At 43.5% G+C, this 24,471-nt stretch overlaps 1 protein-coding gene across 3 annotated transcripts in view; it reads left to right on the top strand.

The window, feature by feature from the left end:
• The window catches only part of TRIM29 (tripartite motif containing 29), a 47,536-nt gene extending 23,575 nt beyond the window's left edge, over nt 1–23,961 (top strand). The window contains exons 4-9 of one of the 3 annotated variants that reach the window (XM_081889879.1): nt 1,236–1,434; nt 9,209–9,295; nt 10,834–10,926; nt 14,687–14,788; nt 15,025–15,101; nt 19,572–23,961. In XM_081889879.1, the coding sequence (XP_081746005.1) occupies nt 1,236–1,434; nt 9,209–9,295; nt 10,834–10,926; nt 14,687–14,788; nt 15,025–15,101; nt 19,572–19,634 (621 nt within the window). In that variant the 3' untranslated portion in view covers nt 19,635–23,961. The remainder of the gene's footprint in view (nt 1–1,235; nt 1,435–9,208; nt 9,296–10,833; nt 10,927–14,686; nt 14,789–15,024; nt 15,102–19,571) is intronic. The other 2 variants (XM_081889880.1, XM_081889881.1) reach the window with 2 other exon arrangements.
• Nucleotides 23,962–24,471: the final 510 nt, after the last annotated feature.

Here is a 24,471-nt window from a genome sequence, read left to right as displayed (position 1 = left end):
AGCCAATGAGCTAATTTTGTCTCCATCCTCCTCCCCACTGCAGAGTTTCACAAGGGCAACATTGAAACTTAGGAGGAGGAAACAGGGGCAAAGGAAGGCATAGTGACACCTGGGACAGATATCACTACGTAAGGCGCATGTGTGGTGTTGCTACGTATGGCGCCATATGTAGCGACACTGCACATGTGCTGTATAGCAGTTTGCCGCCGGCGCAGCTCCAGCGCTGTATGGACGGTGCTGGGATCCCTCCGGTGCCGCTACAGCCGCAAACTGTCTGTACGGCTCTGAAGCGGCGCAGTGGCAATCCACTAAGTACAGTGCATGTGCAGTGTCACACTCATGCGCTGTACGTAGCAACGCTGCACATGCACTGTATAGCGGTTTGCTGCCGGCACTGCTCCAGTGCTGTACGGTGGGGGATTATTATTATTATTATTATTATTATTCCTTCAACTCCCATCAGCCCCAGCTAGCATGGCAAACGAAGATCTAACTTGCAATCCAGTGACATTTGGAATGCATCATATTGGCTACCTTTGATATGTTCACTGTCTTTTTATTTTTAATAGAGTTATGTTCAGTAGTGTAGTGGCAAATTCAGAAATGCAGGGTCTGCTCCTGGTGACTACAGCCATACCCCCTCAGAGGCACATGCCTTCCATAATGATTCAATAAGCTTATAATTATACAATAATAATTAGGGATGCATTCCATAATCAATGCAGGTCTCCACGAGTTGCCATTCAGCTAGATCTACTGTTTTCTGTACATGTACGTGGGCAAATGTTTAGGAGCACTCCAGTATCTTATTCGGCAGTTGAACTTTCCATGAAGTTCCATTGTACATAACAGACACTGTGCATCGTTTTCTTGAAATGGATTGACCTTGTATTTTCAGTGTTCCTAAATCCCTAGCTTTGGAGTAGACAGTGGCTAGAAAGCTCCTCTTTCATGGAGATTGAGTAGCTCTAGGACGCTGGAGACAGGGACCCTGCTGCGGAAATAGTAATCAGTCTTTGACCCCCTGCAACCCTGGATCACTACATCACTGGTTATATTCTGTCTTTCTTCTATTGAACTCAAGGTGGCATATCTAGGATTTCTGAGTGGTCCATCAATATTTAGACCAATGACCAGACCTAGGCCTGCTTAGCTTCAGCCCAGTGGCTTTGTCCAGACCAAACCCCACTCCTCTTCTGTACGCCACTTCTGTTTATTGCTATTATTCCTGGCAGGAATTTGGAGCAATGATGAGGAGCTACACCATTCCACCATCCCTGCCAACATACAGCATCCTACTGGAGGGAGAGAACATGAGCCCATCTATGGGGATACTGAGAGATGACCTCCTGAACGTGTGCATGAGACATGTTGAGAAGATCTGCAAGGCAGACCTCAGCAGGAACTTCATCGAGAGGAACCACATGGAGAACGGTAAGGGGAACTTATTCCACTTGGCCTTTTAATTCAGTTTAGAAGCGGTTCAAGGTGCTGCTCCCCCTTGAGGAAGGCCCATATCCTGTCTGTTTGTGGTTCGAGGACCCGACCCCCGCAATGTGAAATGAATACACAAGGACACGTGATATAAGGTTAATGGGGAGGAAAGGCCACAACTTTATTGATTACAGCAGTGAAAAGTTATTGGCTTAGGCATTGGATTTCTAAAACAAGTGGGTTTATTCACCAGTAGGTGGAGCCTGTCGATGCTAATCCAACTATAGGCTCACCCCTGATGTCACCGAGGGTCGTGCCATGGCCTCCCGCCAAGCAGGCATCAGACAGAATACACGACCGCCAGATTCCTTTAACAGAATACCCAAAAATTGAAGGCATAGGCGATGGCCACACCTAGCCCTTCGACACACCAGAACACATTATTCCAATGCCTAATGACTCGCGATGAGACGACGGCGAAGAATGAGGCTGGGGAGAGGCTGGCGCTGCAGCAAAAGGCTGCTGAGCACGCCCCCTCGGAGGCACCTGGTTGGGTGCCTGCCGAGGGGCATGGGCGCCAGCCAGGACAGGTTGAAGGCAGGGGGCTAACGCCCCCTGCTAGGGGCAGTGCTCGGGCTCCCACCCACAACCACTCCCCTCTCTTCCAGGGAGGAGAGTCTTTCTGAGATTACAGTGCCATCTCCTATACCCATCTTTACTGAGAACATCTCTTTGTATTCACTGGGCTTACTTCTGAGTAGACATGCACAAGATTGCACTGAGAAGTTATGCACTATCTTTGGTCTTTTATCACTTGAAGTATACTTGGAACTCAAACTTGCAGAAACAATTGTAGAACTTTTCCTCTTTATTTGTCCAGAGCAAAGGCATCCTTCCTGTACACTTTTTTATTTTTCAAAAAGTCTTTATTATTTCACCCTTCAATACAAAGATTCCTCAACCAGCTCAAAATACATTTTTTTAAAAAACCCAGCAATAATATTATCCAAACCAAAACTAATGATAAAAGTTCTGCAGATGAAATGTAGGTGAGGCTGCATAAAAGCAGAGCTTAAACCACAGTTCTAAGAGGCCTGGGATTTTATTTTATTTTTTAAGTTATCTCACCTAGTGACAAATGGAATTTATTTATTTATCTATCTATCCAGTCATTCTTTCATTCTTATATCTCACCCTTCCTCCAATCTGGAGCTCAGGGTGGCAAACAACCAATAGAGAAGCAATTATGCAAAATAAAACATCATGTAAACCACAAAGTTGCAGCAGCAGCAATTCAACAGCAAATAACATCAGTAAAAGCTTCACCAGAAAATAGTTTGCCTCACTATACAAATGCCTGGCCGGTGTAAAAATATTTACAGCCTCCCTGTAAAAACAGCAGTGCTTACCTTTACCCCTCCATCTTAAGACACAGGATGCCTTAAGTGAACAGCTGAGACTTCAAAGTGCAATACTTAATAAATCATGCATCAATTTAGCTAATCAGTAACGGTGGAGCAATAAAAATGCAACAAATACAGCAGAATAATCACATCCAATAAATGGGATGTAGTGATTTCACTTGGCTATTATGGCTAATAGCCACCAATAAATTTCACCTTCATGAGTTTGTCTAGGGCCTAGGCCAAGAGTGGGGTACCTGGGGCCTTCCAGGTGTTGATGGACCCCGACTCCCATCAGTCCCAGTCAGCACAGCCAATAATCAGGGATGATGGGAATTGAAGTCCAAAAACATCTGGTTGGCCACATGTAGGAATGAAAGAATCTACCAATTTCAGTTTCTCTCGTTTTCTTGTTTTCACCTGTCTTATGTTCGATTTGCCCCACTTCTACATCAGTTTGCATTTTTTTTTAAAAAAAATCTACATGAACATTTTTTATATATTTTGTGCACACACATCCCAAGACACACAGTCCTGCACATTCATTTTGCCTAGTGTATACATTTCTGCAAGTTATCCCTCTAACATAACACATTTCGGTGCATTACTTCCATTAATATATATACTGTTGTGCACACTCTCCACTAACACATGCAGCTCTGGGTTGACGAAGTATATCGCATAATTCAGAGAAGTGCAATTTTGAAGGACAGCTGTGCTTAGGTTTTCGTGTTGGTTCAGGATCATGCAGATCAGCATTAAAGTGTAAACTGATACAAATCTTTTCCCCAACCAAACACTCAGTTTCCCTGGCACACACCCCCCCCCAACACCACACCCCTAAGTGGTTAGAGTGTTGGACTAAAACCTGAGAGAACTGAGTTCAAATCCCCACTCAACCATGAAGCTTACTGTGTGACCTTGGACGAGTCATTGTTTCTGAGCTTGACCTACCTCACATGGCTATGTAGGACATGTTGAATTTTTCAACTTTCAATTCCAAAACTGAGGTGTGCTAAAAGGTTGTGACATGACTTGGGAATTTGGAATATATTTTGCTTAAATTAATATTATTTAATTTTGCTTGCTAAGTAAAAAGTGTGGAGAATTGCATAGAAATCATTAAAAATGATTGCCAAGTACTTGTAGCTTTATTAATTATTTTTATTTAGCATTACCTGACAAAATTTTTAAAAAGGTAAAATTAAAATTATTTGGTTTTCAAAAACTAATTTATGTGCTTCTTCATCAAAGGTAGACTTGCCAAGCTAAATGTTGTCCAGTCACAAAAACAATAGGAGATTTGAATTCCTCAAAACATTGCCCCAAAACATATTGTTAAGACCCCTCACTGATTCCACCCCCCCCCAAATTAAGTTTAACCTACTAAAATGGCACTTCTCACATGTGGCAGAAATTAAGCAAGAAGTGGGAGAACAGTGTACACCCCCTTGAGGTTCTTAGAGCAGAAGGTGGGATATAAATTAATTAAATAAATTAATGGACAATGCAGTGACCATCAGTACATAGATCTTCAATTAAACATCTAAATTAATATAAGCACCCAAGATTTCCAAATAGGTAACCACATGAAATTGACACCTGTATGAAATATGTTTGCAAGTAGCCAGGTCTGTGAGATCCTCAGACCATAGAGGGTGGGGATATATCCTCAAAGTATAATTCTCCTATCCAACACAAGGGCTGATAAGGGGCTCATGAAGCACAAAGTTGTTTTGCTCTGTAAATGACTTGCTTCCCTTTGTCAAAACCGAACTGACTGCCAATTCATTTCATCCAAAATTATCCTTTACAGCACAAAAGGGAAATCGTCCATTCAGATGTCAGTGTTAAAACATCCATGGCATTTTGTTTTGGCTGCAGTTACATTCTTTCCCTGCTGGTGCTGTGAAACTGTGCTGTGCAACACAGTAGTTCTTAATCATTGCTTATAATTCATGTAATTTCTGGCCCCATGAAAACTGCTGACAGTTGTGAGATGTATTACCCACTTTAAAAAAAACAAAAAACCAACCCAATAATGTAGGGAATATAAGGCCTTAATCTGTTTCATGTCTCAGATACTTATCTGTAAAATGGAGAGAATATTTCTCCACATCACGAGGAGTTGAGAAACCAAAAAATATGAATTAACTCTTGGCAGCTCCCAGTCCTGAGAACCAGATAGATGCCTAGATAGATCATCACTGGGCCTCCAGACACAATCTACTTTGCCCAGGGCAGAGGGGCTGGCATTTATGTGTGAGTAATGACTCTCACCACCTTTCCGTTTGCGTTGGGAAGATGAGGAATCAGAGAAAGGCTTCTATCGCAGCGAAAGGTCTTTGATGTGGCTCTTGATGAAGGTTGCTATGGAAACCCCAGATCTTTATCATTTCATTAAGATCTGTATCAAACGTGCCTCTGTTTGTTCCTTGGCAAAGGGTCTTACAAATCTCTCTAGGCTTCAAACACATCTAACGTGCCAGAGACATGCTGGAACACTCTGGTGCAATAATAAGATACGAGGAAGCAGATCAAACATAGAACTGGGCTGAGTGCAGTCATGGGTACAATCTAATCTAGCTTCCTGAGCCAGCATTTTAAAATACCCCCAATTTAAAACTGAAGATCAAGAAGGGTGCTAGAAAGGGAAGGAGGCATATTTGGGCAACATGTGCATCAGGAACAACAAACCTGTGGCTTTCTGGATACTGAGGGTCTCCAGCTTCCATCAAGGTCAATGATCAGAGACTTGGGAGCTGTAGTCCAACAAGCAACTGCTGCATGGCCATGCATTAGTTTTCAGGACAGATCCCACACAAATCAGCAAAAGGCCAAAGGGGATCTTGAACCTTAAGGAAGTATTAAGCCTCTGGAATCAGTAGAAGAATAAAGGCCTGCACTGAAGGGACCTTTTGTGGTTGTGTAGGTAGGGAATTTCAGAGTGCAGCTCATCTGAGTGAAGGTGGCCCTTGAGTTAAGCCAGCCCCCAAATGTTTAGGACTTTTAAGTAGGAACTAGGAACCTGTGGCCCTACAGATGTTGTGGAACTACAACTCCATGATCCCTGACAAAGGCTGAAGTCCAACAGGGTCTGTAGGGCCACAGGTTCAACCCCCTGGTGGACAACCCTAATGGGTTTTTTTTATGCTCTGTCAAGAGGAAAGAGGAGCCTATGACCCCAGGGAGCTTGTTGTACCACCCACAATAACCTCATCCCAAATCCACAGGAGCCAATATTCACACAGCCTCACCTTTCCTGTCTGTAAAATGGTGACAAGATTACTGGCCTGCCTTATAAGGCTACTGCAGCAGTTGATGAGATAATGTGGTCAAAGCACTGGAATTTTTTTTTTAACCCACCCCATAAGTATATTATTAGTACCAGGGACAAACTAATATATGAGACATAAGTTCCATTTATGAATTTTCCATTGCCACTGTGGATAAGTATATCTATAGTGCTATTCATGTGCATGGATCTTTGCAACACATAGTAGTTGCACTTTTAGTTGACCCATTGAAATGGATGAACTTATGCTAATCATTTATTTTATTCTGTGAACCACCCTGAGATATTATGATGAATGGCAATATATAAATCTAATAAAGAAATAAATAAAATAAATCATTTCTATTAACTCCAGTGGGTCTACTCTGAGTAGGCCTAGGACTGTCTATAACCCTATGGTTTGTTTTTGGTTGCTGTTGTTTTATTCAAAGCAGTATTGAGGTGCCCCAGTGTGTTCCCCCATCACAAAACATTTCCATTTCCACTGACTGTAGAAGAGGAAAGCATACTGATGATTCCCCCTCTGCAATTAATAGTAGCTTTGGAAAGTGAGAAATTTATGTCAGGAAAATGAACCCAGTTTGGATCAAGGCATGATGAGTGGCTTTTATAAAAAAGGAAAAGAATTTGGAAGCTGTATTCAGGGATCTCCCACATCACATTAAGCTTAGACTTTATTAGACCAAACATATCTCCCCATGTAGCTTCTTAGTGAAGGTTATGGAAATTGCTGTTCTTTTTGGATGGATGTAGAGCCTTCTGCATCAAGAGAATTTATACTTTCCAAATAAATTACCAGGATTATTTTTTCTTTCCCTGATGGCAAAGTATTCAGAGACTCGGGCCACATCCCTAAAACCACCACCACCACAAAAACAATCCCCTTTTAACTGTGCCTCAGGATGAGGGAGAAAAGGGATTCAGTTTGCATTTAAAGGTGATCACACTTTCTGAAGCAATGCATGAACCAAAACACACCCATCCTTTGGAATTCACACTTCTCTGAATTTTGCAACATAATTCTCCACTCAAGTAATATGTACAAAAATACATACAGTAGTACCTCTGGTTACAGATTTAATTTGTTTCGGGGTGTCGTGTGCACCCCGAAAAACCTGTAGCTAGAGGCGCCACTTCTGCACACGTGCGCAGTGCGATAGAACACTTCTATGCATGTGCACGTCATGCAGAGCACTTCTGCGCATGTGCGAGTGGCAAAACCTGGAAGTATACACTTCCAGGTTTGCCGTTGCCATAACCCGAAGATTCTGTAACCTGGAGGTTACGCAACACGAGGTACCACTGTATACTGAAGTAAAATGTGCATAGGAATGCATATATTTGTGGAAATGTCATCCAACACTCCCACCATCATATTAAGGAAAATTGCTTTGCAAAATTGCTTATATTAAAGGGGAAAGGCATACAAAAATATGTATATTGAGATAACTTCACACTAAAATGCTGGTGAATGTTCATGAGGGCCTTTTTTCTAATGGCAAACTCTGGAGAATTTAACTTAGGGTTGGAAAAGAGAATTCAAAATTGACAGAATCACTCATCCCTAATTGACCCTTCACATAGTAAAACCAAATCTGAAAGGTACTAAAGTAGGAGGGTTTCTTTTTAAGAAGTCATGTGTCCAGTTTAGGAGAGAAGGGTTGCATCATCCACTGCCATCCACCTACACACACCCAAGACAAAACTCTGTTTGCTCCCCCTACTTCTGTTCTACAAAAGAAAGGGGAACTTTAGCACCTGGTTCTGTAAGTGGTGTCTCATTCAGAGATGCTACAATGCAATTTTCACAGCTGGCCAAGTCTGTGGGGAGTTGCAAAGAGTGCAGATAAGTGGATGCCTCCTCCATCAAGGGTTAGAATAGCAGAGAGAAGGCAGAAGGAAGGGAACTCTGCTGGGATTGATAATAGATGTTAGTAGGTGGTTGTAAAGTACAGGTTAGGTCACAAAATGCCAGCTTCCGTGAAATACGGTTTCCTCCAGATCAGTGGGGACACTCATTAGATCACACAGGGCACAATCAGATGCACTTCTGAGTTTGAACCATTGATGCTTCCCAGTGACAGATGCCCCAATGACAGCCTAAAAGAAAGACCTGAGTTTCCCTTCAGACTCAGCTTTGCACATCCTCTTTAGCCATTTCTGCATAGTTTTGGCTAAGCCAACAGAATGGCTTTTCTTTTTTGAGTCTGAATGCCACATTCCTTGGTAGGCAACCTTCTCAAGGACTGTAGACCCTTACCCTTGTATGGCAGGTGATATTTGAGTTTGTTGGTATTTTAACCTGAGCCTGCCTAATTTTCAGTTTCTAAATCAACCTGTTTGTCAAAATGAAGCTTTGAAATGTGGGGATTTTGCAGTTCAATTCTCCAACTTCACAATGCACTAGATTAAGCAGCTGCATCAAAAACAAACTTATTAGTGAAAATAACCAACAAAGATGCATTTGAGTAGGGGAAAATGCTTGGGCACATGAGTCAGATTGGCATATATAAATGCACTTTTTATAAAGTCATACTAAAGTCATACTAAGAGGCTGGTGAATTTTCACGAGGATTTTGCTGCAGAGTAACCACAAATTTCTGCAGGAATGTGGAGGACTGAATTTAAGGCTGAAAAAATAAGAAAGTGAAAGAACCAAAACTGACATATCCTTCTACCCTGACACACACAAACTTACACCTCTTGATCTTCCGTCCAGGCAAGAAAGAGGAATTATGACAATTCAAAGGCACATTTTAGCCAGGCAAAATAACTCAAGGAGGTTGAGGGTCCTGGCTCCTGACTTAAGGGTCCCCAGCTCTCTCAAGAGCCAATAACCAACCACAACCTTTGCTCCATGTGTCGGGTACATGCAACTCAGCCCTTGATCCTGCTGTCATCAAGTAGCAAACATCTAAATGTGTATCACAATCGCAAAAAGATCTTTGTGTACCTGATAAGTCTTCTGGGGTTCAGCTTCTCAGTCTAGACCCAAGGAGCTACTCCTTGTTTCTTTGCTTTCCCCTTCTTGTCTTATGGTTTTTATCCCCCCCCCATTTCTGCTATGAACTTTCAGGCGATCACCGTTTCATGATGAACAACTACTCTGAGTGGAACCAGCCAGACAGCATGAAGAGGTTCTCCATGTTCCTGAATCCAAAAGGTATGAAGCAGAGGCTAGCCAAAACTACCTGCCTGGTTACCAGTTTTGTTGGTGTGAGTGTTGTGAACTGATACAGCTTTATATATCAACCGTCCCAAATCTCCAGATCTTGATGGACCACAACCCTCATCAGCCCCAACCAGCATAATCAATGGTCAGGGGAATGATGGAAGTTGGAGTCCTCCAACACCCAGGAAATACAAGCTTGGAGAAGGCTGTTTTATACTCATGGAAGGATCTGTGTTGTCTCAACGTTCAGCACCCTTTTGTCCCCCTTGCCATGTATTTTTCCTCAAGGCCATTTTCTTTCTTCTCCTGTGTCCCCCTGGCTTCATTTGCCCTTAGTGCTATTTCATCTGATTTGTTGACTGGCAACTAATGATTTTTCATGGAAAGCTAGAGTTTTTGGAGTCCTTTGGAGGCCATCTAGTTTAATTTCACTGTGCGGTGCAGGAAATCCAGAGATCAGGACTATCCTCAGCAACAGGTAGCTGACCACCCTCCGCTCAAAAAACCTCCAGTGAGGGAGAGCCGGGTCATTGCCTCTATTGTTAAATTGCTCTTAACAGCAGGAGGATTCTAGTATTGTTCAACCAAAACCTATCCTCCTGTAACTTAATCCCATTACATTCAATCCTGCTCTATGTAACAGTGGAGAACAAGCCACTGGAATTAGTGAATAATTCTGAGCAGGTAGTATAAATTCATTCTTTTGATTCACCCCTGTGTATTTTACTTTGAACATTTCACAGTAGTAGAGAACCAAGCGAGACTTAAATGTCCTCTTCCTAACCCGTTTGGAGGCCTAGATGGCATATAGAGATGATAAATAAAGAAAACCATTTCTTTTGAGGGTATTTTGAACTTCTGATGGCTCTCAAGCAAAGAGCAGCTTAACCTGCTCCATCTCTCTCTTCCAAAGCGAGAGTCCCGACATCCCCAAGACAATCAGTCTGAGAGATGGAGCATGAGTGAGTAAATGAATGTAACTAATGGCTACTCAGGGAGAGCTTTGGGTCATTTGGCTCAAAAACTCCTTTGGTGCACTAAGGAGAAGGATGGACAGTTTCATTCACAGGCTGAACTCTTTCCCCTGCTAAGACTGGGTACATTATTTCTGATTCTAAATCTGCTGATTGGATTGTTTTTAAGATGGCAACACAGGACAGATCCTACTGGTGGGGGGGAAATGTTGTGAACCTGCTGCATTCCCTCTTCTCCAACCAATAACCAAACCAATAAGCAAAAGTTTGAAAATGTTAGAGGGAGGTTTGCATAAAGCGCCTATATTAGTGAAAATAGCATACAAAAAAATGTAGGTGCACACTAGGGGAGATTGTGTGTGAACTAAAATGATGGTGAAAATTGAGGACTCCCCCCCCCCCCAAAAAAAGAAATAAGTGCAGTGATGCAGAGATTGTGCCAAACTGAACTGAAGACTGAAACTGAAATAGACAGATAAGTCCACCCTAGCAAATCCTCAGTCACCTAATTTGTTTTCACACCAACTAATTCCTTAACTGAATTCTCTCATCTAGGAGGAAACTACAACACCCGAGCCTGGGAATTTTCTGCCTTGCAGACTGCAGAGGAGTCCATTACAGCAGGGAACTCTGCTTACTCCCTGAAAGGTACTACTCTTCACACCTTCAATGCTGCCGCTGGTGGTGCACCACTCCACCTTACCCTGTCAATTCCCTTTTACAGAGTTGCTATCTTTTCATTCACCTCTGGGGCCATAGCAGCTTAGCAGGAGAGCATCTGCTTTGCAAGCTGATGGTCCCGGGTCCAACCCCTCAGTGCTTTCATTTAAAAAGAAAAAGCATGAACTAGCAGGACCTCACAAAAACCACTGCTGCCCAATGCTGGTGATTTAGAGCCCTTGAGAGGGCTGAGAAGGTCTGGCAGGCAGTGTGGAGTAGAAAGTCAGGATGGATTCTTTAGTTAGAATCCTGAAAATTAGGACAGTCAGGGGTAGTAGACCTTTGAGGACCTCAGGCAGAACCCAACGAGCAGAGGAGTTGTTCCAACAAGAGCACTGACTCAACTGAGCCCTTTGATGCTCCCTAGGCATGACAGCTCATCTCAGGCTCCACCCTCCTGCTGAAGAATGCAAATCCTTAAAGGGCCTGGAGCACAGCACACCCTCACCTGCCCATGACCTTGAGCTAGACACTCTGCAAGCAGACCCATCAGAATGCAAGGACTTTAGGGATGAAAATGCACATCCCTAGAATGAATCAGGCTTGGTGCTGATATTCTCTACAGGTCTAGATTTAGAGGTCTTGGGCTTGTGGGGAGGATCTCTGGTTGCTGAGCTAAGGCTCAATGTCTCTTCAGTCAGTGCCTTTAGGTTTTCACCATTTGTACCTGTGCTAGGTCAGAGCTGGACTTTGGATCATTACAGTAGACCAGCCTTTCCCAGGCTAGTGACCCAAAGCTCTTTTAGACTCCAACTCCCATCAGCTGCAGGCAGCATTGCCAATGGTCAGGTATGATGGGAGTTGTAGTTCAGTTATCTGAAGGTCCCATAGTTGGGGGAGGCTGGAGAAAATAGTCGTGGTCCTGATCTTTCTCCAGCTATCCACCAGAAAAGAATGGATACATTCTCTTATAATACCAGAACTTGGGGTCATAGAATCATAGAATTGTAGAGTTGGAAGGGACCATGAGTGTCATCTAGTCCAACCCCCTGCAATGCAGGAATCTCCTGCCCAACGTTGGGTTCAAACCGTGACCCTGAGGTTAAGAATCTCATGCTCTACTGACTGTACTATCTCCATCATCCTACAAAGATGTCTATTGGAAGATTCATGACAAACAAAAAAGGAAGTACTAAGTATTTCTTCACACAGCACATAGTTAAACTATGAGGTTCACTCCCACATGGTGTAGTAATGATGGCTGTAATGGCAGTTTAGATAAATTCATGGAAGAGTAGACTATCAGTGGCTACTAGCTACACCAACTATGTTCTACATCCACTATCAGATGCAATATGCCTCTGAATACCAGTTCCTAATACTCACAAATGGGGAGAGTGCTGCTGTACGAAGGTCTTTCTTGAAGGCTTCTCATGGGCATCAAGTTGGCCACTGTGATAAAAGGATGCTGGACTAGTTCGGCCTTTTGGACTAATCCAGCAAGATTCTACTTATGTTCTAAGAGGAAGCAATGATCTGACACAGTATAAAGCTGCATCGTTAACCCTTGGAATATGAGCTATGGAAAAGTTTATTGCATGGATATAAGATGAAAGGATCCATTCACTTCTCTGTGTTGGTCTCCCATTGGTGCCCCTATCTCTCCTCCCATCCCAAAGTTGCGACTTAATTTGGGGACCAACTCTTATTTCTTTTACACAACCACACTCTGTCCGTTACGTGTTCTGGTATATCTACTGTATATTCATTATTTATTGGGAACAAGGCAGTTTATGAAGACGACATGCCACCTCTCCCCATTTCTCTTGTTTCCCCATGTCAGTGTAGCATGCTTCAGAAATTGAAGTGAACATGCATGGAGAATGGAGCAGAATTCTGCTCATTTACTCCATACACAGCTCCAGGGCCATATTTAAGCGCATATAAGCTGTACACACATAGGTTCTGGCTGCACAACTGGGGATCTATTTAAAGGTCCCACAGTCTTGTAGATGAAGCCTGCCCATGTACAGTTTGTACACATATTGACTCTATCAGTTATCAGAGGGCCTTCTCGGTAGAGGCCCCCTCCCTGTGGAACACCCTCCCATCAGATGTCAAGGAGATGAAGAGCTACAGAACTTTTAGAAGACATCTGAAGGCAGCCCTGTATCAGGAAACTTTTAATATTTGACATTTTATTATGTTTTTATATGTGCTGGACGCCACCCAGAGTGGCTGGGGCAACGCAGACAGATGAACAGGATTTAAATAATAAAATCATTGTTATTTATCATGTCAGTTATATGTTGGAGTAAGTGAGTGGCCACCAGTGGGAAGCAGCTGACCTGACCTCCCTGCGGTTGAGTTGCCACTGCATACTGGAATGGAAATAGAGAAGGGCGAGGTGGCAGTGAGGTTGGTGGGCTGGAAACAAGCCAGTCAAGCCAATCTTGTGCTCCCAGTATGCAACAGTGACTCAGTGGGAGGACGGTCAGGCAAGCAATGCAATGCCCCTGTGCCATTCACTACAGCAAACTTGCTCCTTGCTTCAGGCCCATTCAGATGAACCTGTAAATACTGGTGGGAGCGTCTCTTGGTGAGTGCACACTGCAGTTTGTTATGGCTCTGTGCAAGCAGCTACACCGAATCCCTGCATCCCCATTTAGCAAACATTACACGAAACAACACCAGGAGGTGGCAAAGACAAATTACCACAAAGGATCCTTCCAGGGCATTGTAAACCCAGACCTTATTGTGTGAACGCATCCATAAATACAAGTCAGTGAGTCCCAGAGCAGGATACGCAGAGAGTGCAAGATGGAGAGGCCCTGTTCCAGCAAAGCCTTATGCACAGCTCTGCACAGGGAAAAAAATTCAAATTGAGAAGGATTTTTTACAGGAATGTGCAAGCTAATTATGGTAATGCCAGAAATTAAAGCTAACACTCAATTAAAGAAATCTTAGCCAAGTACACACATGTGTTTTACTCAATTAATTGATAAATAATTGACAACAAGTGGATATATTTGCATATGGATAAAAAGAATAGTTCTGAGGCAGAAGCATCCATACCCACTTTTTAAATGAATCACGGATATGTCAGTATGTCATCTCTGAAGTTTTCTTTCCTTTGAAAGAGAGAAGATGGGAGGTGCTTCTTTTAAAACAGTGCGTGTCTTCAGTTTTTAAAAGAACTGTTATCACCGTCATCATCTGCTGGACAATTTATCAGAGACACCTCTTTAGTTGTTAAAACAGTTTTTGAAAAGCAATTAACCTAACTGATTAATCAATTAAATATTGCACTTTTAGTAGCAGAAATCTTTGCAGGATGAGGTCCAGGACCCATTTATTCTGCATCACTGGAAAATTTGAGGAGAACTTGGCATCAAGGTTCATGCCAGTGAAAGCCACAGAAATTTGTTTCTTATCCATTGTTACTTGATTCCAGTGGAGTTCTTCTTGCTCTCAATCCTGCTTTTATTGAAGAAGCGACACCCAAATTGTGGGCTCTCTGCTCTCCCACCACTTCTTAACTCAAGGAAGTGTGTGCCTCCTACTTAGTTACTCTTGCATTGGAGCAGATTCATCCTGTCTTTGTGCCTATGGTAGGGACTATTGCTGATTCCGCGATCTGCAGTCCTGGCGCAGAGGCTCACAAGATCTGGCCAAAATGTGCAGAGATTTGTGGAGAGAAGCATTTTCTACTCCACCTCAATGTAATGTTGCTTCTTCTATTTTCCAGTGGGCAATGGGACCAAGATGCCTTATCAGTTCCCCCCAATTGGCCAGAGTTCACCGGGAGATTTCAGCAAGCAGTCCGACGGGAGCCTCTATACCAAGAATGGTACTTTCAGGGCTTCTATGAGTTCTTCCCCCTCTACCTTCATCCTCTCTTTCTGTCTTTTCTCTGGGGAGATATTCATTCCAAATGCCCCAGTCTGACCTGGCTGCATTGGAATTGCTGTGCTTTTCAGTCTTATGTTTAAACAAGGTGTCCCTCTAACTCTGGAATGCACCCAGCGGCATGCAAGGGAGGTTCTTCTGGGAATAATAACCACAGATGCCTTGTGTCTCCTCCAGCTTACCCTTCCATTGTGAGGCACCAAGCCACTAAGGTGCAACCTCAGACATGGAAGTCCTCCAAGCAGAGCATGCTGGTAAGTCATTAGACCTGCGCTTTTCACACCTTCCACCCAAAAGTCCTTCTGGGCTGCAACCCTAACCCTACTTACCTGAAAGTAAGCTCTGTTTAACTGACTGGGATTAAGAGCATAAGAACATCTGTTAGGGAGTCTTTAATCATAATTCCTGAATTGCAGCGGGTTGGACTACATGACCTCTGTGGTCCCTTCCAACTCTACAATGCTATGTTTCCATAAGAAGAGTCCTGCTGGATGAAGCCAAAGGCTTATCTGCAGTTGGGCATCCCGTTCATACAGTGGCCAACCAAATGCTCTAATGGGAAGCCCATGAGCACAACCACACTCTTCTCACTTGTGATTCCCACCAACTGGTATTCAAAGTCACACTGCCTTCAACAATGGAGACAAAATACATGCATACGTTGCCCTGTAAATCGAGGACAGGGGAAGAACTCCCCCCGTCCATTTACTATTATTTACAGAATTTCCATGCCACCTTTTCCCATCATAAAATCTCCTAAGAAAAACACAGTATGACAACCATCATCATCAACCACCAGAAAGTGTTGTTGCTATAGCTCTAAAAAATGCAACTGTTCCCAAAACAATACACAGATAAATGGTCAAGAACAGAGACAAATGTGCTAGTTGTCCTAGCTTTTGAAAGGAGCAAGCAATTATTCACCTACGTCTGAGAGGATGACAGGGATGGAGTCATGCGGGTCTCTGGTGGGAGGGCATCCCAAAATTCTGGAGCTAACTGTAGCCTTACATTGGTTGACAGCATGAAATATGGGACGCTCCACCTCTTTGGAGGAGCTGGCTGGCTGGTTAAATGGCCCTCATTCTATTTTGTAGATGTTGGCTTCCACAAGGGAGTGACAAGTCTGTGTCCTCTGGTCAGGAGGGCTCTGAATAAGCTACTGGTGCTTACCCACCAAGAAGGTAGCCTGACCTTCATCTGAGTCCTCAGCTGTGTGCTACAAAGCCCTCAAGTCATGGATTTCCCAAAGCGGTTCCACCAGAATACTAGTTATCAAATAGGGCTATAAAGTGATAAAACACCAGCTCTGGTACAATATCCTACCTCCCCCCTGCTCTTCCTCACGTGCTTCACATCTACAAAGGAGAAAAGGACAGCACGATTCCATAGACAACTCAGGATTTAGAGAAAGTGATTAAGGAGGATCAAAGAAAGAGATAGTGGCTAAGCTCTGTTGATGAAGAGAATCTTGATTGTCGGCTGTTGTTTTTAATAAAAAATAATTAACTGCATGGCATCCAGAGAGAAGGCAGGAGGCTTGCAAATTTCACCATTCTTGGAACATGACAGTTTGGCCTAAGCCTTTCAAAATTATGAAGAAAAAAAAATATATTCTTAAGCTACTTGAGAACACTGACATCCGAAGCCTGTATGACCTTTGGCCCTCTTTCATGCCTAATTGTTCATATGGATAGAAGGGATGGAAGGGACATTGCTCAGTGGTGGAGGATCTCATTTTCATGCAGAAAGTCCCAGGTTTAGCCCCTGGCATCTCCAAGCAGGGCCAGACAAGACCTTGCCTGAAGCCACGGAGAGCCACTGCCAGCTACTGAAGACAGTATTGAGCTAGCTTGCTGTTTCCCAAACTTGGGTCTTCAAACTACAGTTCCCATCATCCCTGACCACTGGTCTTGCCAGCTCGGGTTGATGGGGGTTGTAGTCCAAAAACAGCTGGAGACCCAAGTTTGGGAAACACCGAGCTAGATGGATCATTGATCTTACTTAGTATAAGGCAGCTTCTTGTGATGGCTCCCAGGGGATGGAGGTGTTTCCCCCTGGTTCAGATGCCTGATCCAATCACCCAAGTAACTTTTTCTGACCCACCACAAGACCCCACTGATTTTGGGTGGAGTGTGTTGGGGAATAAATTAGACACAGAACTGTGTAGTGGGGCAGAAGCACCCTGTTGGGGATGGCAACCAGCCCATCCTTGCTTAGCAGAGCAATCATTTTATGACTTGAGGGGGGGGGCATTAATCTCCTCCTACACAAATCTGCATGGGTATGTCCTGTGTGTGTGCAAGAGAGTATATGAAAAAAGAATGTGGAGTAATCACATATACTTTGGGCAATGCCTGCCACTGGCTTCCTGGGGATTGGCCAGGGTTGAATGCAATCCTTAGTGTAATTTGCTAGATTATCTGGGCCATTTTCATCTCAGTTGGCCACCCAAACTGGGAATATGCTCTAGAGTCTCCTGCACCTCCAGAGGGAACTACAGCTTGTTCTCAATTGGGCCTGGAGTCCAGGAAGGACCGCAGCTCAGTGGCAGAGATTCTGCCTAGTATGCAGAAGGTTGTGGACTCAATTCCCAGTGGCTGAAAGTTGAAAGACCCTGGAAGTGTGTTATACTGAATCAGACCTTTGGTTCCTTTAGCTCACTCTTTTCTGACTGAAAGTGGCTCTCCTGGGCTTCAGATGGGGAGCACTTTCAGCTCTGCCTGGTGAAGTTGGGAATCATATTGGCTTTCAAAGGATGTGTTTCTCACCTGAGATGGATCCTGCTTGATCTTGGAGCTGCCCCTGTTGCTAGAGTAGCTGGCATCTTCAACTGATGGGCTTCCAAGTTTTAAGAATATACAAAGCTGTTGTATGCTGAATCAGGACCTTTGTACAGCTAGCACAGTCTTACCTACACTGAATGGCAGAAGCTCACCTGGGGATGTTCCCAGTCCTATCTGGAGATGCTGAAACAGGTTACAGCCCTAGCAACTGCCCAGCTCTACCATCTTCCTACACTAACGATGCTAAGTTGGCCTTCTATGTATATTCAGCAGCTAGAGCCATTTGGTCCTTGAATTGCAGTTATACCCAAAAGCAAACAATCAGGCTGATAAATAAAGAGCATTAAATGTCCCAGAATAGATGTACTTCCACTGGACTGCCGAGACTCAGCAGGAGCTTTTATGGTCTACTGGGCCAATAATCCTGCTTTTAAAGCTGCTTTAAATATGTATTTGAGTAAGCCAGTCCTTAGAAAAAGGCCTGTAAACATGAGTCCTAGCAGCCAGCGGCACGGCTTGAGGAGGCCTGTCCCACCAGCCCATTGAGGGTTATTTAAAGGGTAGCTGATTCCCCTCTTTAATTAGGTACAAAATTGGCACCATAAAGCAAATGGCTTTAATACTCCAGGCAGTGCTGAACAGCAGGAACTTGGAGGGAGAGTGATGCCGAGTGAAAGGGCAGGTGGTTCCTGTCCACCACCCATTGCAAACACTTCACAATCAGCATAAATCTTTTTTTAACCAGCTAGGTTATTAGGAATGCTGCTAATACAGTGGGGTTTGCATCTAACCACCTCTCTTTAAGATAGGAAATTCACTGGATCAAAAAATTCCAAAAATGAAAGACTGCTGTTATGAGCAGGAATGGGTTTATCTGTCGTTTTCAGTTTCTCTTGATTTCTCATTCTTCCAGTTCTAAGTTTAGTTCTCCACATTGCCACAACAGTTTGTGAATATGTATATCTTTATTCGCAAAAAATTCTCATGACTCATACACATAATCTCCCAATAGACACACATTTGTATGCAATGTCTCTTAATCTATGCACTTTTGCAAAGCATTTTCTCCCCATATACTGCATTTTTCCATGTCATTTTCAAGAAATGTATACATTTACATGCATTTTTGTACACATTACTTGGCTGGAGAACTGCACTGCAATTTTTAGAGAAACACAATTTTCAAAGGATGTATGTTTCGCTTCCCATATTGTTTTGGAAAGTATTCACTTTTAAACCTGGACTGAATCAAATTTCACGAGCTGTTCCTTGTTACCATTTTGATCCAGTTATTTCACATTACGCAATCTGGCTCAAGACTGACTGTGACAGATCTTTGTCAACAACTGTCACAGTTACAACAATGCATATCGGAACCAAGCCTTGTGAGGAATGGTTGAAGGAGCTGGGTCTGTTTAGCTTGGAGAAGAGAAGATTGAGAGGTGCTCTGATAGTCTTCCTCAAATATCTGAAGGGACAGATGGACAATGGAGCAAGCTTGTTTTCTGCTGCTCCAGAGGGTAGAACCTGAACCATTGGATTCAAATGACAAGGAAAGAGATCCTGACTGAATGTTATAAAAGTTTCTGCTTTGACCATGAAATGGACTCCTTCAGAAGGTGGTGGACTCTCCTTCACTGGAGGGTTTTAAAGAAAGGTTGGGTGGCCCTCAGTCAGGGAAACTTTAACTGTGATTTCTGCACTGGAGGGTTTGAACTAGATGACTCTTGGGGTACCTTTCAACTCTACAAATCTATGAGTCTATGATAATAATTTGCATACACAGGACCTTCTAGAGTTTGATGAGCTGTCTCTCCTTGCAGTTCCATTTGGCAAGGAGGAGGGCAATGGGTATCAGATATGCAGAAGGCAACAAGTCTATCCATCTGCTTCTTAATCTAAAATCACCCTGTGCTTTTTCTTTTTCTCCATTTGCAGTCCCACTACCGCCCCTTCTATGTCAACAAGGGCAATGGAGTCACTTCTAATGAAGCACCTTGATCCTAGACGATTACAAGAGGAGTCTGTTGTGCTAGGAGAGGAAGAACATATGAAAATTTTCATGGATGTCTCTACTGCTGCTGCTGTATTAACCATGCTGTTTTAATCTTTTTTCTTTCTTATTTTTTTGTAATTGATGGGAGGTGGAGAATGGTGCTCTAGGAAGAAGATGCAGTAGTGCATGCCCCATTCTAGGAGGGAATGAAGACCGTCTCCCTAGCTGTATTAGGGCACCGTCATGTTATTCTTGGTAACAGCTTTTCAGCCCCTGAGAAAATAACCCCAAATGCAAACCTAGTTCTATAATGCATCCCTTTTCCCCTACCTATCTGCTTAGCTCATGCTAGGTGTCTAGTAGGGAAGATGAAATCTGAGCTGGGCATCACTTTTCTTCCCACCAGAAGGTCTGTGCCACGCCGCTGGAATTCTCAACATAACCACTATTGCTTTCATCCAGCTTTCTGTTTGTTATAACTGCACCCACTCCCATCGGATACGCCCTGTTGACTTTTAATGGAGGCTCTTGCTGTGTAGACGCAACCCCAACAACCTGTTTGCTAATAACAACAGCAATAAAAGAAAAAACCCACAAACTTCTAACAATTCCTTGTTGCTACTTAACCGGGCATGGGCTGTGAATTGATAGGCAAAAGGATGCTTGGTGGCCCATTGATACATACTCCCTCCCTCCAGCCATCCAGCTTCTCAAATTATAGAAGAAAGTGGGCGAAATCTATCCTGCTAATGGAAGATTGATTAGATGTCTCAGCTATTCCCTTCCCCTCAACCCTCTGATGATATTGGCTGATATGCTCTGGTTCACTTGTTTTGTTTTATTATCTAGAAGAAGAGTTATTACTGGAAGTTCTGAGATTTATTCTTACAATGCTACAACGGGACTCTCTCTCTCTCTCTCTCTTTCTCTCTCTCTCTCTTTCTCTGTGTATGTGTGAGTGTGCATGTGCACCTACTGTTGCAAACTGAATCAGTGTGAGGTGACAACCAGGGCAAGGGTGTTGCTGTGGCTTGTACTGTCCTAATCATGGGAACCATTTCACCCAGTCCCTAGAATTGGTACCCAAGCTTGAAGGTCACTGGCCATCTCCTACAAAGTCCTAAGAGCCTCAATCTTCAGTGGAAACTGGACACATTTTTAAGCACTTGGGCTCTTCCTTTATGGGTTCAAATAGGCCACAACTTTATTGGTTACAGATGTGAGCAGTTTGGCTTAGGCACTGGGTGAAGCCAGGCTATATCTCAACTCTCACCTGTCTGCAGGAAGTCCATCTAAGGGTAAACGACCAATAAGGGGAGCCCTATGACTTACATCAAGTAGGGACACCCTGAAAGGTCCCCATTGGGGTCATGGCATGGCCGTAGCCCATGTCCAGGCATTGGACAGGATCCACACCCCCGGATCCCTTTAACCCTTATCGAGGAGGGGCAGGTGGCTACAACCTCCCCTCCATCCAAACAAAGGCTTACTCAATGCCTAACCTCACAAAGTTGTGACAATTACTACAAGGCAGGCAAAAACCCAATGGCTGGTGCCAGTTTGCCGAGTGGAAAAAAATCCTACCCGGCCCCAACAATATGGCGGTTGACATTTGTCCATAGCAAGGTCATGTCAGAGCAAAGCATGAAAAGAGGGTGGGTGGCTTGGGAGATCCGGCAAAAGGTCGAGAGAGGAGAGGCCCCCAACCACTCCGTGGTTAAGTTTCCTGTGGCCATGCCCCCACTGGTGCTGATTGGCCAGCTGGGCCACACTGGGCATGGCCCTGCCCAGTGCCAGTGATGTGGCTGGGACAGCACCAGGGCGGCATCAACTCCCCGTCCCCACGCTGGATCACTGCAGGGGCCCGGATGGCTGGACACAACACCGCCCACCAAAAAAGGTGAGTGGACTTATTGTTCACTCCTGTTCTTTATACCAGCTTGCTTTCCCCCCATCTGATACCTGGAAATATACACGCTCACTCACACAAACAAACAAACAAACAAACACACAGAGCATCTGACTAACAGAGGTCACACCTTTTGCATGCTGGAAATTAGCTTGTAGCTAAGCCCTCTGCATAAAGAAGCAAGACCCTCCCCACTTAAGCTACACTCTGCTCTTAAACCAGTGCTTTAGACTTTTAAAAGTTTATGGTGTGAAAGATCTTGACACTAGGACCCCTTATATTCTGGCGAGTTCTTATTTTTTGAAGAAGAAATGTTCCAAAATGCAGAAAATGAGGCAGGTTTTAAGAAGTCTGAGAAATGTGGGGGAATGTATAGATAGAGATGTATTTCACTGAAAGGGAATTTAAAGTATATAGTTCAACAAAGCCCCTAAGGACCATCTTGCTCATTTCTAAACAGTTCCTTAGAGGGGGAAACACCTCTCATCCAAGGTCCTATTGATACCATCTGTAGAAAAAGATTTCGTAACCTGCTGAAGCAATTTTCTCTGTAGCCCAACCTGTTCTTCCCTGACAACCACCCTGAATTTTGTTTGTCACTGTTTTGGACTGTTCTTGCTTTGTTGTTGCTTTCATTTCAGGGTGAAAGTTCTTTAAGGTAATAAAAATTATGCAGTAGTGTTTTAAAAAAATAAACAAACAAGGCAGAGAAAGAGAGAGCTCAGAGCAGGTTGCTAGATCTCATGATAGTGACTGATTTGTCTTGTTCTATTAGTGCACTATGAAACCTCCCCACCCCACTCAATTTAACATAATCATTTTTTATGTTGGAAAGAATGCCTGTAAGTTATCCATGAAGATGGCTGGAGAGAGGCCAGTTAAAAGCAGGCTGATGAGAGCATCACGTCCAGGTTTCCAGTGAGCAAGAGGGACATGCCTTATATCTCCCCTCCCATTCCATAGGGACAATGCAAAATTTTATCATCTGCATTCCTATCCACATTTCCGTGTCCCAAAGAAGTCAATTGAGGCTGCCCCTCCTTAGCTATCACCACTGAAATAAAGCCACATAATTGGGGATATGGATCTATTGCTAACCTGCGGGATGAGGCATGATGCAAGCAAAACGCATTTGCATCAGCACAGTTTAAGATGGCAAAATAGACTACCTGAAGTCTTGTTCCCCTTGTAATCGCTGCCTGAAAGTCCTCATGCATTTGCAATTTGTTCCTCATGGTGTTGATGATCTCGATTAAGCATGGTGGATTAGCTTGCAGGAAAGAGGGAGCTTTTGCAAGACCAGTGTTGCTTCAGCTGGCAAAGCTTATTTTGCTTATTCCCAAATGCTTTTTTTTTTTTTTTTAAAAAAGGTGGCACTGAGAGAAAAAATGCAACACGCCAGGTGAAGCTAGAGCAAATAAGCAAAGCATAAGTGGCAGACATGACCTGAATGGATAGCTCAATTGGTTAGAGTATGGTGCTGATAATGCCAAGGTTGCAGGTTTGATTCCCATAAGGGACAGCTGCATATTCCTGCATTGCAAGGGGTTGACGTTCCCCAGGATCCCTTCCAATTATTTGATTCTATGAATGTGGTGTGAAAGGAAATCAAAACCAGCTGATCATCAAAAGAGAGTGTGCTTTGCAGATCCTCCTTTTAAACTCCCTCCTAGTCATCTGCGTATTGGAAAAATCCAAAGCAACAACTAACCCAACAACCCACTGCTGCCAAAATGGTCCTCTTCCATAAAGAGCTCTTAATTTGCGCTTGTTCCCCTCCAGAAAATGATTCTGGGGCTGAACCTCAGACTGGATGTAGTAGTGATGAAGTCAACAATGCCTTGTATGAAGAATGTCTTGCTAACCAGACAGGCAACCCCACACATCCAGGGCCCCCCAAAAAGGTACATAAATGACTTAAGGAATTCATAACAATAAAATTAACAAATTATGAATTAGTAATAATAAAGTCCTGGCTGAAGAGGGCTGGCTGTAAGGCAGGCCTGATCCACAACCAACAGAACCTCTTTAGGGATCCATCCCTGGTTGCAAACTGAGATGCAAATTATCAGAGGGAGGCAAGAGTCTCAAGGGAGCTAGCTTGGAAGGGCTTGTAATTTTTTATTTTTTTATTTTTACAGATTTCTATCCTTTGAATTTGAGGTGTGTGTGTGTGTGTGTGTGTGTGTGTGTGTGTGTTGTCACACTGTTTTGCCTTTTGTTTTACAACATTCCCTGTTCTGGATGATATGGCAATTTAGAGGCTTTTTGAGGCGGAGGTGCTGGTTTAAAACACTAATAGTGACAAGTTAATGTTAATTGACTTCAAAAAGGAGGTTTATGTAGACGACTTTGCTTTGTAAATGTCCCTGAAAATAGAACAGTAGAACTTTAAAAAAATAATAAAATATTGTTTTTCTCCATTTGGAATGATTTATTTTCCTTTGCCAGATGTTTCATTTGTACAAAAATTCACTTCTGCTTCCGCATAAACCTGTGCTTGGATGTTGCACGTGGCATCCCATGTGTATACAATTTAGTTTTCCTTCGTATGCAGTGAGGACTCGGCAGGAATTCTCTTACAGGTGACGTTGTGTTATAATGTTTTAATATATCTTTTCTTTCTTGGCCAAAGTGGCAGAGGGGAGGGGGCAGTGAGGCCGTACCCTGTTGGTGAACAAAGGGGGAGAGCAGAAGTGTGTCGATCACACAGGGTCCCCGGACGTTTCACCATCTATTGATCCCTGTGCCACCATTTTATTTCTCGCTGCCACCACCCAGGCCCTACCTGGTACAATACTGAGTCCGGTCAGGGTTAAATTGGAACATAAACTTCTGTTTATTTATTACAGTTTAACAAGAGTGTGGTTTCATAAACGGTATCGGTCAATTACAATCATGGGCTGCCTATCCAGTCCTATAACTTCCGCTAC

The sequence above is a fragment of the Podarcis melisellensis genome (assembly GCF_964234715.1).
Source record: "Podarcis melisellensis genome assembly, chromosome: 15".
Lineage (NCBI taxonomy): Eukaryota > Metazoa > Chordata > Lepidosauria > Squamata > Lacertidae > Podarcis > Podarcis melisellensis.
Note: the sequence above shows the minus strand (reverse complement) of the source record. Positions and strands in the feature narration are given on the sequence as shown.